The 14596-nt window shown below is 39.6% G+C and overlaps 1 protein-coding gene, 1 long non-coding RNA gene and 1 pseudogene across 7 annotated transcripts in view; 1 reads left to right on the top strand and 2 right to left on the bottom strand.

The window, feature by feature from the left end:
* Positions 1-14596, bottom strand: part of SLC12A6 (solute carrier family 12 member 6) — a 90288-nt gene that overhangs the window by 26628 nt on the left and 49064 nt on the right. For 3 of the 5 annotated variants that reach the window (XM_082452364.1, XM_082452365.1, XM_082452366.1), the window contains one exon: positions 645-739. The exons of 1 other annotated variant lie outside the window; for it this stretch is intronic. In XM_082452364.1, coding sequence (XP_082308490.1) covers positions 645-739 — 95 coding nt within the window. Of the gene's footprint in view, positions 1-644; positions 740-4191; positions 4302-14596 lie in introns of those variants that run through there. One more of the 5 variants, XM_082452367.1, reaches the window with a different exon arrangement.
* Positions 644-12059, bottom strand: LOC309656259 (retinitis pigmentosa 9 protein pseudogene; annotated as a pseudogene). Its single transcript, XR_014268838.1, has 2 exons — positions 4192-12059; positions 644-739 (listed from the first exon to the last, which is right to left on the bottom strand). The product of XR_014268838.1 is annotated as a retinitis pigmentosa 9 protein pseudogene (transcript).
* Positions 9728-13614, top strand: LOC309656307. The gene is made up of 2 exons (XR_014261284.1): positions 9728-9853; positions 12069-13614. It is a non-coding gene; the product is annotated as an uncharacterized lncRNA (long non-coding RNA).

Here is a 14596-nt window from a genome sequence, read left to right as displayed (position 1 = left end):
TGGACAGGTCAAGGAAAAACTTTTGTGACTGAACCAAATATTCACCTCAGACCTTTTCTTGAAGGCAGTTAAGAGAAAATATCATTTAAAAAATAGGAACACTGAGGAAAGTGGCACTTGAATCATTGTCCAAAGTAAGACAATGCAGTGCTGGACTAAACCGGGCTCCTTTCAACAGCCAGGACACAGATCCCATCAGAGTCCATGCTACCTAAGTCGGATGAGACATTCAGGTCCTCTTAATCCAGCAGCCTGCTTCCTACCCTGATTTTTGGTTAGTAGTTCTAAGGTAAATGACATTCATCCCAAACACAGAGTTGAAAAATTTTGTACTTAGTAGATTGTTACAACACAGAGATTTAAATCCTAGTTAAATTAGACAGCAAGGTTCTCCACATGCCTGTGATGTCAACATTCCTCTTTATTTCATAGAAATTTGACTCAATGGCTATTCATTAATTAGCAATAATTAGATTACATAGATTAAATCAACTACAATGACAAGCTATAGTAAGTATTGTATTTTAACAGTTAGTTATTAAATTATCCAACCTGTACTGTTTTAAAACTAAATGGGGTGGAAAACAGCGATCTTGAAATTTCTGTTCTTGAAATCTCTGCCCTAGTTTTCTCCCAAATATTACCTCAAAGAGTGCCAAATTTTTATCAAAATATTCATCTCCTTCTTCATAATTGGAATTGTTAAGATAAGCATTTCGAGCTTTCTTATGTCCATCATCTGGAAAAAAAAGTAAACCAAGTTAGTTTCTCATTGGTACTGAAGAAGCATCAGCACCAAATAACTGCATGTTCCCCCTGTAATAACAGAACCCATTTTCATATTCAGATTTTCATCTGAGAGTGGCAGAACTCAATCAGCATTGCTTGGAGAATGTGACTCCCTCTTGAACAGGAGCAAAAGCAAATTTCTAAGAAGTAAATGTGGGTCATTCCTTTTCTTAACAATATGAAGACCTCTGGAAACACTATTCATTTAAGATCCTAGCCTATAGAGACCCGACTCTTAATGTCACCCAAATCTAGGAAGAAAAAAAAATAGTCACTGAGTACCTGCTCAGTGTGCAACACTGTGCTAGACAAGGGCTACTTTCCACACTGTTGCTGTGGATAATGGCAATAAAAGCCCTCTGCCTTCAGGGCTATCTGACCTTTTATAAATGACATTTTTGTACAAACATTTGCCACCTATCTTTTTATGTTAAAAGAGGCACCTCACAAGAATTTGGTGAACCCGCTATGAGGAAAAAAAAAAAAGAGAGCGAGACTGGGTTCCCTAAAACAGTAGAGTTTCTGTTGTTTGAATGCTTTCTTAACTTTGGTTCTTTATTGTATAAAAGTTACATAGTCCTAATTGTCTGGCAGGAGAGAAAGAGAGAAAATTTTAAAAATTGTGTAAATGTCATTAAAAACTAAGATTTTAGAGACCTCCCTGGTGGTACACTGGTTAAGATTCCACGCTTCCACTGTACGGGGCACGGGCTTGATTCCTGGTCAGGGAACTAAAATCCCGAATGCCGCACGGCGCGGTCCAAAAAAAAAAAACCCCCAAAACCCTAAGATTTTAAATATTGAAGAAACAGAGGTCAACACAAAAATTAAAGAAATTAATTTACAGTCCTATAACCTTAAATATGTAAGATGAGCTTGGGAAATAGCCAACAAGCTATCAAAATAACTGAGTCACGTCAAAGGACAGAAGAGCCAATCTGAAGGGGTTCCCACTGGCTAAAAATGGGATAATGTGAATATTAAAAATATATAATGCAATGAATTGAAATGCAAGTACTTGAAATATCCAAAATGGTATGTAAAAAACTAGTCCCCTTCGCAGAGTTGCTATGGAAACAACATCGAAGTCTGAAAAATAATAAATGTAAAGAATTAAGCAATTATCCTGTCTTTCCTGTACCAATTGTATTTCACGGTAACCAGTTAAAGAAATTTTCTTCATTATAGAAACATTCTGGTGAATAAATGCAGATGGAATGATATATTCAGAAAAAAATCACCAATTTTCAACCCCTAATAAAATAATGGTTATGAGCAGTGATCATCAATGGTTGCTAAAACCATTAGGTGAAAAGCTGAGGCATAACCCACTAATCAATCTGGAACCCACTGATCAACCTGGAACTCACTGATCAATCTTAACATCACTAAAAGTGGGACAACACAATCTTCTAATGTAATACAATGAAAAATACACTGTGCAACTTATGATGTACTCTTACCCAAAGAATGGAAGCTGAATCTAACCAAGCCTCTAAATGTAACTACCAGTTCACAGAAAAAAAAGGAGGAACATAGTAAACATCACCACAAAGATGCAGTCATCAAATTCAGAATGTGGAAGATTCCACAGGACAAATAATCTGATCTTGTCAACAAATAAATGGCATGAACTAAAACAGGCGAACTCATAAATTAAGAGACTTAAGATGACATACCAAATCAATTGCAAGGTGTGAAACTTGTTAGAATCCTGACTCAAACCAAACGTCAGGAAACAGAGGAATATGAATATGGACTGGTTATTTTTTTTTAAATGGGTAAGTAAAATCATATGATGTCTGGAATTTTCTTTAAAATATTCTGGGAAAAAATTTGGTGGGGGCTTGAAAACAGATCTGCAACATTGCTGAAGCTGGGTGGTGGGTTCACGGAGGTTTATGCTATTCTATTTACTTTTCTATACCTCTGGAAATTCCCATAATAAAAAGTCATAAAAAGAAATGCAATTATTTTCCTCTCTAATGCTTTCAGAAAATTCTAAAGAGAATGACACAGCTAAAAATTATCACCACTTTTGAGTAATTCATTTATTCAATTAATTCGATAAGTATTAAGTTCTCATATGTTGGGCACCACAACAGTAGACAAGGTAGTTAAAGACTGTACTTTCATAAAGACTGTACTGAAGTCACAGACGACAGAAAATAACTTTAAAAAAAGTGATAAGTTCCATGAAGAAAATGAAACATGTACTGGGACAGATTATGACTGCGGATGGGAAGGACAGACAACTTTCGGTAAGATCTTTAGGGTGCTGGTAAGCAGGCTCTCCAGAATTAAAAAACATATATACTGATTTATAGTATTTGCCAATTTCTGTGGTGCAAATACTTACACATGCTAATTTCAAACTACTAATGTGAAGTCACTGAACGTGGTTTTGGGAAGAGATGCACGCAACTGGCTCTCATGAGCTGGTACGAGCTGGCGGGCTGTAGCATACCCTTGGCACAGGATGGTCAGGAAAAACCTGCCTTTCAGGCAGAGGGACAGCAATTTTAAAAGATCCTAAAGCAGAAACAATCTTAATGGATTCATAAAACAGAATAGATAACATGGCTGAAACAGAGCTAGGAAAGGACAGAGTGGTTGGAGAGATAGGAAGAAGTCAGATCATGTAGTTAGCAAATGGACGGCTCTTCCGAATCCATTTATTGAGTAGTCCCTCCTTTTGCCACCGACCTATTCTAGATAACAACACCACCATGGGGGCTGGGGCCGGGGAGAGAGTGATGTGAGAGTGTGTTAATGTCATGTCCTTTATTGGGGGGGACAGGGGTATAGACATCATTTTTTCTTAAGTAAGGGATTAAAAAAGAAACAAAAAGTGGAAAAAACTGCAAACAACTTAGGGTGACAGAATAGTTCAAATATATCAATAATACTAATAATTGTAATAAGGCAAACAGACAAGACTTACAAGTTAAAACATGAAGATTGACACACTGGATTAAACAACAAAATCCAGGCATATAGTGTTTACAAGAAACATAATATGCACACACAAAGGCTGAAAGTAAAGGAAAGAGATATAGCAGGCAAATACTAACCAAAATAAAGCTGACACAGTTTTATTATTAGCAGATAAATTTTTCTTTGAGAAAAACTTTACTAGGGATGAGAGGGTAACCATATTAACAGAAGACTTAATTCACCAAGTATATAAATTTTAAACATACATCTATTGTTTATAGTTATCTCTTTCTGTGTAACAAATTACTCTTAAATTTAGTGTCTTAAACAGCACAAACTTATCATCTCAGTTAGTGGGAGCTAGGAATATGCGCATGGCTTAGCTGGGCCCTCTGCTTCAGTCTCCTGTCACGGCTGTGGTCTCATTGGAAGGCCTGGGGAAGATCCTCGTCCAACCTTACTTACATAGTTGGCAGGAATCAGTTTTTTCAGGCTGTTGGTCAAGGGCCTTTCTCAGTTCCTTGCCACATGGGACTTTCCATAGGGCAGCTTATAGCATGGCAGCTGGATTCCCTCAAAGCAAGCCATCAAAGAGCCAGAGAGGGAGTACAAGACAGATGTCACAGTCTTTTTGTAATCTCATTTTGAAAGTGACATCACTTTTGCCATATTCTAATAATTAGAAGGAGTCATAAAGTCCAGCCCTCACTCAAAGGAGAGAGGATTACACAGGGCATGAATACCAGGAAGAAAGGATCAACAGAGTCAGTCTAAAAGGCTGCCTAGGGAGTTCCCTGGCAGTCTAGTGGTTAGGATTTGGCGCTTTCACTGGTGTGGCCTGGGTTCAATCCCTGGTTGGGGAACTGAGATCCTGCAAGCCGAGGTGCAGCCAAAAAAAAAAAGGCTGCCTACCATATCCACACATCCATCCGTTCATCCACCCACCAATCCATCCATGCCTCAAAATATTTGAGGCAAAAGGGACAGAATTATACCAAGAAATTAATAAATCTACCATCACACAGGGAGATTTTTAGCATACTTTTTTCAATAATTGATAGATGAAGCAGACAAAATAGCAAAGGTAAAGAAATGTGAATAACACAGTGAATAACCTTGGCCTTAATGGAGATAGCATTCTGCATGCAAAATTAGAGACTATACATTTTAATCAAACATACATGGAAAATTTGCATATGGAAAGTTATCATGTACTAGATCTTAAAGACTGAACAAATTTCAAACAGGTAAAATATAAGCCATGATGTTGGTGTATAACAACGAGTTGGAATTTAATTATAAAAAGATAAATTTAAAAACGTTGTGAATTTAGAAATTTAAAAAAACCCCACACACTGCTTAACAATTCAAGGATCAAAGATTAAAATACTTAAAAATTGAATAACAATGAAAACACTACCTATTGAAACTTGTATGATGCAACAAAAGTAGCACTTCAAAGGAAAGTCATTGCTTTAAAATTTTACATTAGCAAAGTAAAAAGAATAAAAATTTTATGAGCTATGTACCTATTTTAAGAGGCTAGAAAGGAGAATAAATCCTAAGACAATAGAAGGAAAAAGATAATGATAACTATACCAGCTGTCTTTTGGTTAAATGTCCTTTTCTGTCTCTCAACTTTCCATTTTTCCTGGGTCCTTATGATTTAGGTGGATCTCTTGTAAACAGCAAGTAGCTGTGTTTTTAAAAATCTGACAATCTGTCTTTTTAATAGTCAAGTCTATCAACCTTGGCAATTGATATATTCAGACTGAACTCTACCATCTTTTTATTTCTCTTCGGTTTTCTTTCTCTATGATTCATTCTCATTTTTTCTCTGGATTTTTTGGTTTGTTTTCCCTTATTCCATTTCTTGTCTCTCCTCTCTTGGAGGTTCCACACTCTATTTCTATTCTTTTAGTCAGTTCCAACTCTCTCCTCCTGACTTACATAATATTACTATCCAGCATTTCCAGGAGTCTTTTTTTTTTTTTTTTTTAACTACACAAATAAGACACTGAAATTATTTCATACTGACAACACTGACTTGGGTCAAGGTCCACATTTACCATTTCATTTGTTCAATATTCTTTGTTACATTTCAGAATACTAGTCTTCTGGGATCATTTTCCTTTTACTTGAGGTACATTCTTTAGAATTCCTTTAGAGGAGGGTTTCTCAAACTCAGTGCTGTGAAATTTCAGATAATATAATTATTTGTTGTGGGGGATTGTCCAGTGCATTTTAGGATGTTTAAGGGCATCCTTGGCCTCTAGTCACTAGATGCCAGTAGCATCTCCAATAGTGACAATCAAATATGTCTCCAAACATTTCCAAACATCCCTTGGGGGACAAAATTGTCCCTAGTTGAAAACCAAGAGCTTAGAGCAAGTCTCGCGGTAAAAAGCGTTGTTGGCTTTTACTTATCTACGATTGTCTGTATTTTCCCCTTAATTCCAAGTGTCTTGCTAAACACAATTCTAGGATAATAAAATTTTTGCAAATACTTTAAGACATTATTTGTTTTGTTATCTGTTTGTTGAGAATTCTATCATTCTGTAGTTCCTTTGATGATCTGTTTTTTCTCTCTGCTGCTTTCAAGATCTTTTCTTAGGTGTCCTACAGCTTCATTAAGATACGTCTAGGTGTAGTTTTTTTTTGTTCACAAACACCCTTCACCTGTTTCTAATCTACTGTTAAACTCCTTCTTATTTATTTATTTATTTATGGCTGCATTGGGTCTTCACTGCTGCGCGAGGGCTCTTCTCTAGTTGCGGCGAGCGGAGGCTGCTCTTCGTTACGGTGCGCGGGCTTCTCATTGCGGTGGCTTCTCTTGTTGCGGAGCATGGGCTCTAGGAGCGTGGGCTTCAGTACTTGTGGCACATGGGCTCAATAGTTGTGGTTCACGGGCTCTAGAGCACAGGCTCAGTAGTTGTGGCACATGGGCTTAGTTTCTCCACGGCATGTGGGATCTTCCCGGACCAGGGCTCGAACCCGTGTCCCCTGAATTGGCAGACAGATTCTTAACCACTGCGCCACCAGGGAAGCCCCCTTTTTTTTTTTTAAATGTAACCATACTTTTAATAAAACCCCACTGAACACCACCATGCATGACGCATTGTGCTAGAAGGTGAGACTACAACATGAAACAAGATGGTCTCTGCCCTCAAGAATCTTCCAGATGTGGGCAGGGACTAATTACCACAAATGTAGTGGCTTAAAGCGATATCCATCAACTTCCAGTCTCTGGTCTGGCATGTAAAGAGATCAGAAGTCTTCACTCTGTCCTAACCAGTAAAAAGCTGAACAAACTAATCATCAAATCTTCTTAAATCTATCAGAGAATTGAGGTCACAGGGCAAACTGCTGACCCCAAAATTAGAGAGATGGGCAGATACAGAGTCAAAACTTACTGGAGCAGAAACATCTGTGGGAACCAATGCCAGGGTAGGATACTTTGCTGCCTGCCAGAAAAAAAACTCTGGGTTTAAAATTCTCATGTGAGGGCCTCCCTGGTGGCGCAGTGGTTAAGAATCCACCTGCCAACGCAGGGGACACTGGTTCGAGCCCTGGTCGGGGAAGATCCCACATGCCACGGAGCAACTAAGCCCGTGCACCACAACTACTGAGCCTGTGCTCTAGAGCCCACGAGCCACAACTACTGAAGCCCGCGAGCCACAACTACTGACGCCCGAGCGCCTAGACCCTATGCTCCACAACAAGAGAAGCCACAGCAATGAGAAGCCCGCGCACTGCAACAAAGAGTAGCCCCCGCTCGCCGCAATTAGAGAAAGCCCTCGCACAGCAACAAAGACCCAACCCAGCCAAAAAGAAATAAAAATAAAACAAATTTATTAAAAAAAAAATCTCATGTGATTTGGTTCAGATAACCCAAATAGTCACCCTTAAAAGGCCAAACTATCTTTTAACATAATCTAATCATGGGAGTAAAATCCCTTAAAGTAACAGTTCTACAGGTTTGGTAGGAAACCTTGGGGCTGTTTTATAATTTCGCCTACCACAACTATGATGGCAGGCTGATAAGATACCTTGGTAAAGGGAGGTCTGGTGGCTTTCTTTGACTTCCTTAATAGTAGAGAGTACTGAGTTTGAGGAAAGAGGTTTTAGGATGAAGGAATTTGATTGACAGCGTTATGGGCTCAGCAGTCTGGGAATTAGAGCAGAGGAGGAGGAGTTTGGTTTGAGGTTCTTTTGGGTAAGCTGGGCAAAAAAACCACAGGTCAAGGGAGATAACAGGCTTAACTGATGGACCACAGACTGTAGGCCAGAAATAGAAGACAGAGAAACCTGGAGTGAGGGAGAAGGGACAGGAGTTAACTTGCAGGGGCTACAGTGGATAGAGAGATTCCCGTTAAAGCAGAAAGTGGAGAAAGGCTTTAGTAAGAAGTTAAACATTTAGATCAGTGGTTCTTCAAATCTGGTCCCCAAACTGACAGCATCAGCATCATTTGGGAACTTGTTAGAAATGTAAATTCCACAGTCCATTCCAGAATTCGTACAATAAATCAGAAATTCTGAAACTAGGAGTACGGCACGGGAATCTGTTTTAAAAAGCACTCCAGGTCATTTTAATGCACCATAAGCTCAAGAATCATTGATATTATTCTTCCATATTGTAATAGAATATGTTTATCATGAATGGGACTCCAGCAGGAGAAGGAAAATTCCTGGAAGGAGAATTTTCTGCTGCATGCTGAGCTAGAAACGCCAAGGGTAAGTGTAAGGCATTGCTTGAATTAAATGGACTTAGGGTTTTCAGGAAGAACAAGTCCTCGGCCATTCCAGCCAATTGTGTTATTGAGATAAACTTTCCAAGGGCAAGACTAGGAGCTGTTACTGAGGAGAACTGGGAGGGAGTCAGCCTGGCCCGCAACGGTTATTCTTTAAAGAGGGGGGAATCCAACCCCTAGGAAAAAAGGCAGGAAGTGGGGACAGTGAGTTCCTGGGACCCTGAGTGATGAAAACAGCAAGAGACTCTGGTGGAGAGGGAAGACACTTGCTCATGAGCAAAATCTGGCTCCACTTTGGCTCAGCAAGAACAGACGCCCTCTCCTAGCTGCAGGCACCATCCCAACCTGCTGAGCTGCCTCAGCTGCAGCAGTCAAAGCCAGGAGTTCTCGTGTAGGCTGTGCTTAGCCAACAGGATGAGGATATATTTGGGGATGTGGGTAGCTGACCCAGTACAGTAACTCCTATATCCTTATAAGTTTTCTGAATCAATTATTCTGGGGATAATAATAATCATGGGACAATGGCAATAAGCGCTAAGGACGTTAAAGACATGATTGTTCATTGTTATTATAGGGTAGCCCTTCCCCCTAAAAAACTCAACCAAACATGACAGGGATTTATGAACTCAAGACTTCTGTGGGCAGCAAAGACCAACATGCTTTACACTGCTGATTTAAAAAATGAAAAAAATGCAGATAAATGTGTATGGTATGCTAGTATTTGTGTTAAAAAAGAGAAAAAACATTTGCTTGTGATACACAAAACATTTCTGTATGACTTCACAAGAAACTGGTAAAATGGGTAGCCATTGGGAAAGGGAACTCAGTAGCTGGGGAAGAGAAGAGGAAAGTTTTTCATGATTAAACCTTATATACCTTTTATAATTTTTTTTTTGACCGCACCTCGTGGCTTGTAGGATCTCAGTTCCCTGACCAGGGATTGAACCTGGGCCACGGCGGTGAAAGCGCCGAGTCCTAACCACTGGACAGCCAAGGAATTCCCCTTATATACCTTTTAAATTCGGACCATGTAAGTATATTGTTATGATTCAAAAATAAATGAGTATTTTTTAAATAAATAAAATAATGAGCTTTTATCCTCAGCAACAGAGGAAAGTCAAGCCTGAAATCTAAGGGCATTAAGTAGCCCCACCATGGAGGGTGGAAGCTGTGGCAGCACCTGGAGGAGCTTCCTCAGAGATTCCCTTAGTCTGGCCACCCTGCCAGAGGCATTTCTAAGGAATCAGGACCCACAGTGATCTGCAGGGAGGAGAACAATGAGAAAAGCTTTCCAGCCTGAAATCAGCTGCTGTCCAGAGCTAGCACCTGGCAAGATACAACTCACTCTCCTGTGGCGGTCACATCTTTACTGGAAGGTAGGTGAGAATTCACACCTGTGACACCAAATCTCCTCTCTCGGTGTTTCTCTCTCCTATTCCTCTCTGATTCCACATTCCTCTGATCTTTGGCCACAGTGTTTGATTTTTGAGAAGAGAATGTTGAACAAGTCAAGCTCTTGTCATTCTGAGTCTGAACTCTCATTTGACTTAGAAGACTTATGCTTTCGTTTTTTCTTCTTTTTCTTATGCTTTCCTTTCTTCTTTTTCTTGTGTTTCTCTTTACATTCTGAGGAACTGGAGCTGCTCCCATCTTCATCTGATGTTGAATCCTCCAGTAACTGTTTTAACTGTTGTATCCTTACATCCTTTTCATGTCTTTTATTCTCTCGTATGATGTCATACATGGGGTCTTCATGTGCTACTCTGAACTGTTCTAACTTTCGGTTGCCTTTGATAAAAAAAGGGCATTCTTTGTCGCCTGTTTGGTGACCATATCGTTTACAGCACCAACACTGCAGGACTTTGACTTTTTTCCCCAGTGGCATCCAAAGTCCTTTGGTTGGTGCGTGAGCCAGAAATTCCCTGGCATGTTCACTGCCTGGGACATCTGGTATACAGTCTTCTGGCTTAGTCTCATCTTCCTTGATAAGCCCAGGAGGAGGTTTTTCATAAAAGGACTCCAGGTGCTTGAGCTGCTGCAGCTGCTGTGTGTCGTGCCGCCGCCGCTTCAGCTCCTGCTCCGGAGGCTCCCGCGGCCACTGTGCGCCCCCGGCACCCGAGTCGTCGAACCCGGGCTGGGACGACATTGCGGCCCCATGCGGGGCTGCGAAGCCTTCATTTTAAAAATATCAGCAACTATTTGTTTTCCTTCGCTTTAAACAGTCTTTCATTCCTGAGTACCACGCTCATCTTCCTGCATCCTCCATTGATTTAGACATTTAATAGTGTTATTATCCCAGACTCAACAGCACTTCATCCCTCTTGAGGGTTACAGGAGGAAAGGAGGCCCAGCTTCAGCATACTACTTCCCTGCTGTTCAGTAGCACTGTAATATTGTTGCTATAAAAATCTGACTTTATAACTATCCTGCCCCATCCCACTGCCCGCTGGTCTAAGCCACCTCCTCACAGCTCTGGCTTCCCTTGCTGCAGCCCTGGAACCTCTATGTTTGGGGCTTCTCTAGTCTCAAGTTTCAGGTGCAACTACCCTAACTTTCAAACACTTTGGTTCTGGAGGTTTCTGGCCCAACTTCCACTTGCTTGCTTGATTTTGGGGGGTGTGGGGGGGGTGGAAGAATGTCCCTGGAGACTCTGCCTGCATTTATGAAACCAATGATGCCCTCCAGATTGTCTTACCCAGGGTCTACTTGTGGTGGTGTTTTGGAATGGGAGGGTCCAATAGAGCTCCTGGTCAATTAGGAAAGGTCAGGGTTTTCTAGGCAAGGAGCAAAGCTCTCAACAGAAAGGCATGGATCAACCAGGTATGAAATCAGGAGTGGTCATACTGAAGGGCATGGATCAATTCTTGGTCTGAATATCTTGGAAATCATGCTGCTTCAGATGTACAGCCTTCAGAAGTCTGGGTCACTACTATGACCCCAGGAAATCCCAAGTGGAATGGAAATTCCGGTTTCTGAATAGCAAATAACCTTTACTCTGCAAGAACTAAAAACCAAACCCATATCCTAGGGCTGTTTTAGAATTATCCAGAATCCTAAGATTCCTTCGGAGGATACCTACTGAGACTGGCCTCAGTAATGCTTTGAATTAAACAGCCCACCAGATCACTATTGTGCTTCTTTTCTCTCATTTTACCAACCATATAATGCTGATATTATTGGGAAACTTACTGGTGTTTCATTGTACAATTCAAACGAAAACTGACAGGAGTGCCATTGGCTCTACTGAAAATTTCAGATTTCCATTTGTTATGGCATACTTTTTTTGCAAGCCAAAAAAGGGTATACCAAATGCTCTTTATAAGCATTTTATTGTTGTGGTGCTATTATTTCTATAATGTTGCTTTTTTTCAATTACCACTTACGCTACAATTTGGGCTTAGCTAAGATAAACCTCAGATTCCTCCCTGAGACTCCTGAGCTTGTCTAATGGCCTTTGCTGGTCTGAGATAGGCAGAACAAGAGCAGTAAGTGTACTTAATCTCCCTTGGTGCAGGTTTGGGTCTGAACTATGTGACTAAGTGAACATGAAAGGTTGTCTCAAATGTTATAAATTATGTTTTTGATTTTTAGTTTGAATCAAAAGTCAAATAAGAGGGCTACCCTGGTGGCGCAGTGGTTAAGAATCCACCTGCCAATGCAGGGGACACGGGTTCGAGCCCTGGTCCGGGAAGATCCCACATGCCGCGGAGCAACTAAGCCCGTGCGCCACAACTACTGAGCCTGCGCTCTAGAGCCCGCGAGCCACAGCTACTGAAACCTGCGTGCCTAGAGCCTGTGCTCTGCAACAAGAGAAGCCACCCAATGAGAAGCCTGCGAACCGCAATGAAGAGTAGCCCCCGCTCGCCACAACTAGAGAAAGCCCGCGTGCAGCAACGAAGACCCAATGCAGCCAAAAATAAATAAATATATATATTAAAAAAAAAAAAGCCAAATAAGAGGCACATGTTACAACTGGTTGCTGTATCTCTCAATTAAGTCTTCTGCTTTCTCTTTTTCTTTGCAATTTATTTGTTGAAGAACCTATGTCATGTGTTCAGTAAAGTTTCTGATGGTCTCCATTTTGATGTGCATGCATGTGATGTTGTTTAACATGTGGCTCTGTTTTCTTCTATTTCCTATAAAATGGTTTGGGTCTAGAGGCTTAACCACATTCAGTATTTTTATGGGGGAGGGAGGAAAACACCTTCAAAGTGGTATTTTGATCTTCCATCAGGAGATACATGTCATCTGGTTGTCTTTCTTTTTGAGATACTAGCAACTGTTGATGATTAATGCTTAGATTCATTAATTTATGAGGGGTTACAAAATGGTGATATTCTGTTATTCTTCCTTAATTTATTAGCTGAAATATTTTTATAAAGAGACATTCCCTCTAATTTACTATTTGGTTACCCATTGGTATAGTTAAAAACAAGATAAATACTTCATTCTTTCCTTTTAGACCAAGTCTCAGAATAATAAATTGGTTCACTAGAATACTCCAATGGTGACCAGTTTTTTATGAACTCATGAATTTAAATATTGGATATGTTTCAAATCAAATTCTTTTTCTGCATCTATTAAGATAATTATATGATGTTTTTCCTTCAACATGTTAATATACTAAATTATATAAATTGATTTTTAATGATAAACCAACCATGTATTTTTAGCAGAAACCCAACTGGTTACAGGAGTAATTTTTAAAAATACAGTTGACCCCTGAATAATGCTGGGGGTTATTCGAAGTATAACTTATAGTTGACCCTCCGTATCTGAGGTTCCTCCTCTACATCCGCAGGTTCAACCAACCAGGGACTGTGTAGTACTGTAGGATTTACTATTGAAAAAAATACAAGTATAAGAGGACCAGTGAAGTTCAAACTCACATTGTAAGGGTCAACTGTATATTGCTTGATTCAAATTGCAAATATTTCATTTAGGATATTTGCATCTGTGTTCATAAGTAAAATTTGCCTATACTGTTCTCATACTGTCATTGTTAAGTTTTGGTATCAAGGTTATGCAAGTCTCAAACTGAGTTGGGGAGTGTTTACTTGTTTTTCTGTTCCTTGAGAGAAACTGTAGAAGAGTGAAATGATTTTTCCTTGAATGTTTGGTAAAAATTGTAAAAATGCCAGCGCCCACTGTTCATTTGCTTGCTTGCTTTCTAAAATGTTTTAAATTTAAAATTATATACACATACACACATAAAAGTTCATAAATCATAAGCCTACAGCTTAATTCTTTATCATGACTGAGTTTCACCCTTCTATACATCTCCTCAGCCTGACCCTGAGTTTTGCAAGAGATCTGATGAGTCAGTGGGAACAGTAGATACAATAAAATAACTTCACTCTGCTGACAGGAAAAGAAAAGCATTTAGAAGGTTTAAAAGATCCTATTATAAACTCCCTTTAGCAGGCAAGGCAACTGAAGCAGTTTTTCAACTACTGGGCCAAATTATCCTAAATGAGGTTTTTACAGAATCTGGCAAGATTTTAATTCAAGCTACCAAAGTTTTTTCTGAGGAACTATATGATGATTAGAAAATATAACAAAAATTATCTTTCACTCTTTTGCAAACTCCATATTTTTAAAAATAAACCAGTAAGGGAATTCCCTGGAGGTCCAGTGGTTAGGACGCCTCACGTTCATTGCCGAGGGCACGGGTTCAACCCTTGGTGGGGGAACTAAGATTCCACAAGCAGCGTGGCGTGGCCAAAAATAAATAAATTGATTAAAAAATAAAAAATAAACCAGTAAGGATTTTGAGGCTGTAGTTAAATGTACTTAGGATGGGAGACAGAGGATGACAGTTATTAACAGCATGAGAAAAAAAGGAGAATATAATTTGACTTAATGAACCTAGGAGACAGACAGGGTAGCAGGATGAACTTACCTAAACTGGATAAATCCCCAGGTTTATTTAAAAGTGAATGCAATTGTAGGTTGCCAAATGAGATTAATGTCTGGAGTAGTCTCTTTGTAAATACTAGGGTTTTTAGCTAATACTGACTGAGAGAATTCTTCAAGATCACATACTATTTTTTTTTGCCTACAATTAGTTAATCTACTATCTTTTACTACAAGTGCTTAATTGGAAACAAAACCCAGCT

Source organism: Balaenoptera physalus, assembly GCF_965194825.1.
Source record: "Balaenoptera physalus genome assembly, chromosome: 2".
Lineage (NCBI taxonomy): Eukaryota > Metazoa > Chordata > Mammalia > Artiodactyla > Balaenopteridae > Balaenoptera > Balaenoptera physalus.
This window is presented reverse-complemented; position numbering and strand designations above follow the sequence as displayed.